Source organism: Dufourea novaeangliae, unplaced genomic scaffold, assembly GCF_001272555.1.
Source record: "Dufourea novaeangliae isolate 0120121106 unplaced genomic scaffold, ASM127255v1 scaffold30, whole genome shotgun sequence".
Taxonomy (NCBI): Eukaryota; Metazoa; Arthropoda; class Insecta; order Hymenoptera; family Halictidae; genus Dufourea; species Dufourea novaeangliae.
This window is the reverse complement of record NW_015373906.1, coordinates 301,277-311,534: the sequence shown is the minus strand read 5'-3', so window position 1 is coordinate 311,534 and position 10,258 is coordinate 301,277. Positions and strand designations below refer to the sequence as shown.

At 37.6% G+C, this 10,258-nt stretch overlaps 2 protein-coding genes across 6 annotated transcripts; both read right to left on the bottom strand.

Annotated features, from left to right (window-relative positions):
* Positions 1 to 412: 412 nt before the first annotated feature.
* On the bottom strand, positions 413 to 4,992 carry LOC107193805 (putative glutathione-specific gamma-glutamylcyclotransferase 2). Its single transcript, XM_015583311.1, has 5 exons — positions 4,956 to 4,992; positions 4,271 to 4,500; positions 2,097 to 2,132; positions 1,436 to 1,698; positions 413 to 1,202 (listed from the first exon to the last, which is right to left on the bottom strand). The coding sequence occupies exons 1-5, from the start codon at positions 4,990 to 4,992 to the stop codon at positions 935 to 937; spliced, it is 834 nt and encodes a 277-aa protein (XP_015438797.1). The 3' UTR covers positions 413 to 934.
* Positions 4,993 to 6,570: 1,578 nt separating this feature from the next.
* On the bottom strand, positions 6,571 to 9,446 carry LOC107193814 (annexin B11-like). Of its 5 annotated transcripts, none has more exons than XM_015583321.1 (9): positions 9,324 to 9,446; positions 9,002 to 9,062; positions 8,136 to 8,738; positions 7,855 to 8,031; positions 7,583 to 7,787; positions 7,356 to 7,508; positions 7,102 to 7,275; positions 6,847 to 7,028; positions 6,571 to 6,773 (listed from the first exon to the last, which is right to left on the bottom strand). In XM_015583321.1, exons 2-9 carry the CDS (start codon positions 9,017 to 9,019, stop codon positions 6,726 to 6,728), a joined length of 1,560 nt encoding a protein of 519 aa, XP_015438807.1. In that variant the 5' UTR covers positions 9,020 to 9,062; positions 9,324 to 9,446; the 3' UTR covers positions 6,571 to 6,725. The 5 variants fall into 5 exon arrangements, with proteins under 5 accessions (XP_015438807.1, XP_015438808.1, XP_015438810.1 ...); XM_015583322.1 differs by lacking the exon at positions 9,324 to 9,446 and adding an exon at positions 9,238 to 9,302; XM_015583324.1 differs by lacking the exon at positions 8,136 to 8,738.
* Between the last annotated feature and the right edge of the window lie 812 nt (positions 9,447 to 10,258).

Sequence of the window (10,258 nt, the reverse complement as noted above, 5' to 3'; positions counted from 1 at the left end):
CGGCAAAACGTTGAAACAACTAGCTAGTTAATACCGTATTTTTGTTATTGGATGGCGCTACACGGTGCATACAAAATAATCACATTGCATCATCCAGTGGCAAGAATATAATATTAATTGGCTAGCAGCTTGAATGTGGCAGTATAGATGGAGCCACGGATATTTAATATTTTTGTAATGGATGTACATATAATGTTTCGCGCCAATTTCCAAATGACTAATTTTCTGTCACCTCTACGTACGTTTTTGTATTCTACTTCTCCAAAGTATTATTTTGTTATGGCAGTATGAAAAAAAAACCATTCTATTCTCGTATCATCGATAATGAAATTGTATTGATTTATTTTGGTTCGATTGGGACATAAAAATCAACTCGTTTATCTTACGATAAAAGTATTTTAATATTGTTACATAATAACATACGCGTGTCGAAATGTATAAAAGTCTTTAAGATGTGTCAATTTGTAACCTAAAGAATTGTAGGAACAATGATTTGTGCAATTATATACCATAAAATAATATTAAGGCACGATCCAAGATAATGGAATACGATCGTGAACAGCGTCCAGCATGTTGTTTAGAACAAAAAGCGCAATGTTTCAATGACATACTGAAGTAAGTCAATCTATCGAGCTGCCACTATATATATATATATATATAATATATCACTTTGTAATTCTTAAAATATAATTTGCACAACGGCCAAAAACGCCCGATGCCGTGAACTCTTCATTCATTTAGTTCGCTGATGTTATTATCACATATATGATAATATCACATGAATATTATCGAAAAACTTGAAAAAATATATCCTATCCGTGTTACAAATTTGATTTACGCAATGTTTCGTCTCACACAAGTATGGACAACTGTTTCTATAATCTCTTTAAATATTAACTTCCGTGCAGTGAGTAGCTCTTACGTATAATAAGAGCTACATTTTTAGACAACGTAAAGTTTTCCGCGGTACAGTTATAATAAATTGGAACGTATTTTCCCTGAGATCGTTAACGTCATCGTTGTGCTCTTCGTTATCGACGTCTATTTCATCGTTATCGATGTCGATGTAGAAGTCACGGTCGCCCATCAACGTCCTTAAACACATATTTCGCTCCTTTATCTGCGAGCGCACCAAAAGCTCCAAAGTAAATAGATGTTCGTCATGGGCCTCCGGTAGATAACGATGCATAAATTCCGCTAATCTGTAGACGAAAAAAGTTACAATCACGATGGAGGATTATCTTCTTTGTCCCCGTAATTTCGTAATCTGTGTTCCCTTAAACACGGATTAAAGGTGATTAAGAGACAAACGATCGAATGCAATGTAAACACAATGCTACGTTCCGGATTCTTTGCGGAGAAACCGATAAACTAATCGACTTTTTACCTTTGATATTGGTCTATCCCTTTAGATTTCAACGATCAACAAACTTACCGTAACAAATATTCGATATTATGTCCGCTCGGACCGGTACATTCAAAAATTTGACCAGCGATGTGATGAAGCGGTGCTTCCCCGAGCCAATGCTCGTTCCTATTGGTGGCTATGTAAATGACTACAGGAAAGCTTCTGCTCTCGTCTCGGTTGTAAAACGTCGAAAATGTTGTTATGTATCCGCCCAAAGTGCACTCACGGTTTTCCAAATATGGCAGCGCCGCGCTATCTTGGACTTGAAACGCTCGTCCATAAACAATGCCCTGTTAACAAAGAAACAGATTGTATGTTACAACTAGTGCTGTATTTTCATTAAATTGTTATGCATCTATGCTGGGTTTATACCTGTTTAATAATTAAATGAATAAATAAATATAAGAATATTCCTTACTGTTCGAATTATTCGATTTCCTCGAATAAATTATTTCTATTCGAATAGTTCGAATAGTAAGGAATAGTTGCAGTGCTAGTTACAATCGGTCAGAAAATACGTCAATACGCGGGAACAATGTCGAATCGACGAAACGTTTAACTTTCAATCGATGGGTTTTGAAATCATTCTTTCAAAACTCTCGTCGTGGGTCGAATATGCCGGTGTACCGCGTACGCGAGATTTTGGGAATCAAAAAGTAAAAAAACTGTCCGTGTAACGCGTAATTACCTCCTTTTCTTCTATCAGAGTGACCACGCGTCCTGGCTGTAACAAAAGAAAAACAGAATTTGTCGAGTGTACACAATGTGTAAGCAGGAATACGGCAAAACAATGAATCGGAGCCGCGTGTTAACCAACTGTGTGTGACGCAAAACACGCAACACGCAAACACGTAACACGAACACGAACACGATCACGAGGAACAAAATTGTGTTCGAAAGATATCGGTTTCCACGAGTTGCAACTGGTTTTACATCGATCGAGAGAGGCAGCACGGTAATACGAGATTAAGAGAAATCACAGAGTCGTTTAATAAAACTCATAATTATCGTATCTATATGGAAGCAGAAAAATCTTCAAGAGATTCTTCTAGTTTCCACGTTGGTGCAATTCCGGCGATGAATCTCTCAAGAACCGCAATTTTATTATAGTATTACTTTAACGCAAAATAAATCGGAACGTTTATAGCAACGTTAAATCACTTAAGTGAATTAAACGAAACGGTATCCATCATTTTATCGGTCTTAATTGAATCATCCGTAACCACTTACCGGGTCACAGGACACACATGTACGTGCATATAAAAACCTGTTATTTTCTATTCTTTTTGCTTTTCGTTGGCCTAAAATAGCGAAAGATAAATTTATCTTCAACTTGTAACAAAGACAAATGAAATTCTGAGGCTTGTTTTGAAAACGTCGGACAAACGACGCGATTTTTCCCGAATTTTTCAAATGAACCGTGTTATTTTTCATTCGCCGACACAACAAAAGCAACATAATGGTGAGCACCGTGTTGCAAACCTCGAAGAGGCCAGACAGAAATGATAACATTTAAACCGCGTAAATTCGAAACGTCGCACAAAAATGCATCCTTGCGCCACATTAAGTGGACGTTTGCCAGAGCTTTGTAAAAGAATTCACGCGACGGGTTGACGAGGAAGAAAATTTCAGATATAAATAGTATAACCGACAGACAGACAACTACGCACGAAAAACCAATAGAACCGTCCGATAGAGAATATGTTGTAGGATATACATACGTATATCTTTTACGATTGTTTTGCACGCGCGGTTCTTCTGAATGCGTAATAAATCGTTTCGAAATTGTTCGTTTTACGAATGACCATTGTTTTCGATATGTTTTAGTGTTCTTTACGCGAATGGGATTAGAGATTTTGCGTTTGAAAATATTCCTAGACAAAAATCATTAAGAGTTAAGATAATTAAACGCCGTAACGAATCTTTATACTTAATGGCCATAACTCCAGCTCCATAAAAATGATCGTATCGATATCATTGAAATATCATTCGAAAGTGTGTGGAATCTGTACTTTCAGATGCTTTTTCGGGATTCTAGCTGCGTTGCTTCTTGGCCAAATTACAGCGATATAAAAAGCACCAGGTAAATCTAAACAAATTTTGTTCTACATTGCAATGTAACCTGGGACCGAATGAAATTTGTTAAACAGGTTACATTTATATCAGTGTGAAACGAGCGTTCGTAGTTTGTTGTGTGATTTTTTTCAACAGAGTCCTTGAACTTTGATGGAAAATTCGTCGTGTTGACTTGAATTGCTTATAGGAAGCAAGGGAATGCTCCATAGGTATAAACACAGTGGCTATAGGTAAAAAGTTGGTGCAACGGGTTCGTCTCTGCCAGCTTAATCGAATCGGCAGACCCTTCGCTTTAAAATGAGGATCACGATGCTGCGGTCATCTCTTGCCGAGATACATCGAGTTAACACAACAATGGAATATCTGCAATTTTCAAGAATATCTTCGAAAATACCTAGTACATCGAATTGTTAATCAAATCGAAAAAGCATAAGGTGTGCCTTCAACAGTAACTACTGATATTTTTTGATCGCTTTGTTGTTGAACGTTCTAGGATAATTCCTTCCTTTTCTGTAAGCAGTTAAAACCATCAAAAAGTAGAGACTCCAGATTTTCAAATGATTTTTAAATGATACAGATACGATAATTTTTGCCACAATTATAACCATTTGAGTTTGGTTCATGGTGGACTGTATATCGTCGATTACTGTGCAAAGATTTACGTGAATCGCTCAGACACAAGAAATAAACATTTTTTTTCTTTCTCGAACTCGAAGGACAAAAGCAGAACAGACCGCGAAAGTTCCAGAGTCTAAGAACTCTAACCAACTACTACCCGAGACTTACTTTCTCGACGGTGCCGCGATGCGTCGTGTTTCCTTGCCAAAATCGTCTAGTGAATCCCTTCACATGGCCTAGCATGCTTCTTTTGTATTGAAATCCTGGATGCCAGCACAGAGACCCGTACCCGAATACCCAGGGTCCGTTATTTTCATTTCTTCCGATCGAACCGTGTATCGCATTGAATTCACCCCCTAGGTTTCTTCTTTTTAATTCGTGCAAATACTGAAGTCCGTCTCTCGGACGAAAGAATTAGTCATTTATGACATAAAATTTACTAGATCCCCCAAACACGCTCTCATTCGTCGTGGTTCGAAATATTTACTATGCGAAGATCACGATCAACACAACTTGCCAGTCGATTCCAATGATGAAACCTTTATTTTTTTTCTTCGCTAGTTCTAAATCATTTCAGCACCGAGAACAGAGAGGCATTTGGAGGGAAATCCCACAAGAAACAATCATCGACGAAAAGTGCAACGGTAATTAGCGCTGCTATCCTGTCCCGTTATCTCGATGCGTTAGAACGTGTGGTCATCGAATTGACAAGCCTTATTAAGAAACTCTCACTCCCTCCGCAACATTTCCATTTCCTTCTTTCTCTCCCACTTTCGTTTACGGGTTTTATTAAGGGGTTAATCAACCACCACTTGTGCGGCCCCGATCCACGTGTCCGCTGTTCTCGTTTCACGTATCGTTTGCCAATTCCACGGCATCGACAAATCCATCTTTCGATCACTATACACCGTTGCTGTTAAAGCTCCTCGAGCCGATCAAGCTTCCCGGTCGGTGGGTAGATATTAATAATCTTAAATAATTTATTTGTTAATAGCTTAATTTTATTAGTTTTCGAATGTCCGACGATCGAGTCCGATGATTTCGGTCTGTATCGTCGGGATGCCCGTGGAACGATCTGATTCACGCGATTTCTGTGGTCGTTTCATTGGTATGTGTAGTGGAGAGGCGGCACGAGAAGAGAAAAGGAAAATTTCATGAAAACCGGATCGAGACGTGTAGATCGCGCGGAAGCTTGTCCGAGACTGCCGGTTTTATCGGGCGTATACCTCCGTTCGTGAAAAGAGATAGAAGTAGGCTGACGAGGAAAGGTATAGGGAAAACCTGCTGGTGGGTAAGAGACACAGCGCTGCCTTGAATGCTTTGACGCCGATGGTGGGGAGAAACTCTTGGATGAGGCGGCTGACGAAACACAACTACGACTGACGTATGACATATATACATATGTATATGTGTATATATATGTATATATATATATATATACCAAAAACTTATAAAGTGCATAAGCAACATCGCCCCGGCTATTACTTAATTTACGCGTGGTCGAACTCGTAATTCCGAGATAATTATGTAACAACCTGATGTTCAGGAAAGTTTCATTGGAAAATTGACGTGAATCGATTTCGGAACGAAACTCAAACGTTTCTCGTTGTTCAACGTTTAATGAATGCTATGTTAACGTTAACTATTTGAACATTAATTAAACATTAGGTAAACACATCAATGAATGAACAATTAAGAGATTTCGTAATTATTAAAGTCGAATTTTCAATGATAATAATTATTAATAAATATTCGGCACATGAAACATTAGATTTTATAACATATGTACCTTTTTTTTTATAAACACATTTAAATTAAATAATGTACAGTGAACAATCACCATAAACATTAAGACATAATCGTTGTTTAATAGTTTGCAATAAAGTGAAAGTAATTACATGTAACATTTCACTTAAACAATCCATATCTTACAAGTTTCTGTGTATCTCGATTCGTATTTGTTATCAAAAATAACAATTTGCATTATAAAACAGCTGACAGATTGTTTGACAATATTCCCCAGAAAGATAATTGTTATAACAATTACTTTGTTAGATATAATAAATTAATCGAGAAATAACTTTTGGTGGGCGCAAACTCGCGACCTCGTGGTAGCCGCAAGCCCATAAATACGGGCGCGCCACGGAAAATCCTCACTTCACTCGCGTCCGCGGACCTCGTCGGGGTATTCCCACGTCTTTATCTACGATTGCTGACCATTGGTGGACAATCGATATTATCATTGGTAAAGTATTGTGTAAACCCAAGATAATATCGAGCTAATGGCTGTGAACGTTAACTATGAGCGCAGGTCACCGCGTCACCGGTAATGTCGAAATTAATTAAAACAATTGATACAAAATACATGTTATGTAGTATGTAACTGTTATTTATTTATAAAATATATAGTATCATGTAAATAGATAAGTGTAAGGAACATACATTTATAGAATTGTAATACATCGTATAATAATAGTACTATCCAAATCACATGGTTTGACACTTTTGTGAATTTATATTAGGCATATAGTCATTTGAAATACTTTTATAGTACATGAGCATTTCAGAAGTAGCGGTATAACTGGAGATTCATTGTAAAACACCTACAAAGCTTCAGATTATATTAACAAAGAGCCAAGAGACACTTTTTATAATGGCCCGAACAATCACCCTGAAAAAAAATTGTTAGTGTTAAGACCAAATTCTTACTTTTTCAAGATATAGTTTATGTTAAATATACTAACAGATATGAAGTCTTCTAAAGATTCATTATACTGTTGTCTGAAGACTTCTTTGATCTCTCCCATGTCCACTTCGCAACGTGTAACGACTAATCTGATCAAACGATCATCATCGGTTCCCAGACCCTTCATACTTTTGTACAATTGTTCAGCGAAGAAAGCGGGTCTGTTCTTTACGCACTTGACTATTATGAAATACAATTAGCATTAATATGTTCGTTTATAAATTATACATTACGTGTAGTTGTATACACATACCAATAGCGAGGAGACCTTTCTTTACATCACCAGAGAATTCGTTTTCAATAGCATTGTCAATGGCATGACCAGTTATGTTCTCATATTCTTGGAATATCTGTCTCAATTGCGGGACATTCCTCTGAACAAGAATGGCGTTAAACGTTGATTCGTCGGTACCAAAACGCAGTTCACCTGTGAAAGATATAGATATGGTAGTCTAAACCCGTTAAGAGACTTGCATCAATATTAAGCTTTGTAGGTATGGTAGCTACCGGCTCTGAGAAGTTCTTTGGCATCTTCTACCGCGGCAGCAGGATCCACATCGAATGATTCATCTCTGTTAGCACAACATAAAGATACCATTAAACGTTTGAAGTTTCCTGATGTATCACCTTTTAGATCATCTTCCAACGTTCTTCCATACACTGAAAAAAATTGGAATTCCATTAGGGGAATATTTAATATGAACAACTGTGATTCCATTGCGTGCAAAACTTACATGCTTCGTAAGCCTGTTTAATTACACGGATCTCGTGATTGGACATGGTGCATAGTACCTCAATAAGAACGCATTCGTCGGTACCAACACCGGTCATTGCATCATGCAGTTCTTTGGCATAATACTGTGGTAGTGGCATCATCATAGCAAGAACTAGTTTCTCAAGATTGCCCGATAATTCAGACTTCAAGTTCTTAATAAGATCCTATTTTTTTTTGGGAAGACGTATGTTATTTTCACTATTCTACAATCCGTACGAATTTCGTTTTTACCTTTCCGTACAGGGTTTTAAACTGTACAGCAATTTCTTGGCGTTGCAAGTTACTACGAGCAGCGAGTACATTAATGATACTAGTCTCATCAGTACCAAATCCTTTCATTGCTTTCCTCAGAATTTCCGCATCCGCTCTTGGATCGAAATTACCGTAGGGCACAACAGTAGGGGACAACTGTAACACAGATAAACAAAGAACCTTACATGAGCTACTTTCCTTGAATAGTGTAAAATGAAAGTAACTAGTGCAGTTTCCCATATTTATTTCCTCTGCCTCACCTTAGGTGTAAACTGATCTCTCCGGGGGGCTGGGCGTGTATGTTGGGAAGAAGTGGATTTACCTCCATATGGAGAATGGGAACCTATACCCTGCCCCCCAGGATAGCTTCCGCCTGGAAAGAAGCTTGCATTGTTTGAATAAGTGTTAGGAGTGGAAGAATAAGGAGAGGATTCACTGAAACATTCTTTTGCTTCCGGTGCATGTCGAAGATTTGGATATACATTATAGTTTTGCTGTTGTAGGTATGCAGAAGGTTGATTAGGATATGATTGTTGTGTTTGCTGGGATAAATAAGGTGCAGATTGAGGCATAGGCATGGAGGGTCCTCTTGATGCCTGGGCAGGACACTGTCCTGGGAATGAATGATTTGGTTGGGCTGGATAAGGAGTTGAAGGATATGGGGAATAAGGTTGTGGCATTCCAAAAGATGTAGGGGGAGCATTCATGAAACCTATGTTGCCACCTTGAGAATGAGGTGGAGCACCTGGGACAGATGCAGCACCAGGGGCACAGGCAGCACCAGGAGCAGAGGGTGTACCAGGTGGAACCCCAAATGATGTTGGTACTGGTGCATGTCCCGGAAATTGAATCACTGGCGGTCCCTTTGATATTAAGGTGCAAATTAAAATAACACTTAAGCTTTAATGTACAATGCCTTCTAATGAATTCTGATTACTACTACAATTAATAGTCGCACAAAAATTCAATTAATTATACATTATACAGTTGTTAAAGCTTTCACTAGCTAATTATCACTAGTATCAATATGATTCATTGAGATTATTAAATAACAATTTTATTTGCAATGTCAAACACACTGACGTATCATAATAACTAACTTGCAGGAAGAATAAATTATACATACTTGGTACCCGTAACTCATTTTGGTTGTTTTAATCACAATTAAAAGGCTGGATCTCAAAAATCTGTAATTAAACAAAAATTACCAATTAGCTATCAAATAACAACTGACAGAAAATGTTTGCAACAATGAAATTACAAAAACTTTCAGTAAATTTGTGAGGAACTATGAAAGAAGGAAATAATATGATGAAAGGAGACGCCCAACGAAGATAACCAAGCTGTTTGTATTTTACGCACTTGTTGTGAAACACAGACGAACAAATTGTAATCCCGAACGCTTTATACTACAGTTGCTCGCGTTGTAGTTAGGATTTAGAGCTTACCTAAGCTTTCACAGAATCCTACTATATAGGTATCGGTAGCTTTATATTCGTGACGTGTACCTTACTACACGTTCAAAGAGAGATAGGAGATTGTTATGTACGCGGATTTAAGCGAAACGTCGTTTCACAGGAAGTTGTGTAGTGGGAGAAAAAAAAATGTAACCGTTTACCGGTTGTTGACGTCATACGCTGCTGGTAAAACCGCACTGACTGGCACTGACGTTTCAACAGAGAACAAATCCAGTTCCGAGGCGCGAAAATGAAATCTGCTAACAACTTAAATAAAAATATTACTGTACACTTTATTTCTTTAAGGGATCACCCCCACCACGGGAGTTTCCGAACCTGTGTACACTAGAGATGGCGTGCAAAATCACTAACGGTGATTTATCACAGTGATCGCCGAATCACGATCACGGTCGTGATTTAACTTCATTCACGACCGTGATTGCGAGTTTTTTATCTTGAATGAATTTGCTCACTGCGCTCGTAAGTCCTTGATCTTTAAACAGAAAAACGTATTCAATATGATTTTACGATAATTACATTACTATTCGTGTTTGTAAAAATCAGTAGAAAAAACAAGAAATTCTAAAAGAATGATTTGCTAGGTAACATGTAGATTATAATTTATAATCATTAATTTATTCATTATTCTTCATTGTTTCTAATTATTCCTTCACTGTATATGATATAACCACCGACTAGGTATAGAATATACCTATCATCCAATGCTTTTTTCTGTTACACGTTCATAGGGCTCGTAACCCTGTTACTATTTTAGTGTCAATACCCGACGTTACCGATAAAGCATGAATTCGGAGTATTATTAGCACAAATGAAATGTTATATACTTCATTCATGTTGCGTGTGTCTACATGATTTGACGAGAATAAAAATATCCGATGCTTCAGTTTAAGGTTAAGGGATAAATA

Coding starts and splice junctions, on each gene's coding strand:
- LOC107193805 (XM_015583311.1), bottom strand. CDS start 4,992: ATGGATTTGTCGATGCCGTGGAATTGGCAAACGATAC. Junction 4,501..4,955: donor GTGGAATTGGCAAACGATAC/GTGAAACGAGAA, acceptor TTCGTCCGAGAG/ACGGACTTCAGTATTTGCAC. Junction 1,699..2,096: donor CTCTGATAGAAGAAAAGGAG/GTAATTACGCGT, acceptor CTTTGTTAACAG/GGCATTGTTTATGGACGAGC.
- LOC107193814 (XM_015583321.1), bottom strand. Junction 8,032..8,135: donor GAGATCAGTTTACACCTAAG/GTGAGGCAGAGG, acceptor TCTGTGTTACAG/TTGTCCCCTACTGTTGTGCC. Junction 7,788..7,854: donor TTAAAACCCTGTACGGAAAG/GTAAAAACGAAA, acceptor AAAAAAAAATAG/GATCTTATTAAGAACTTGAA.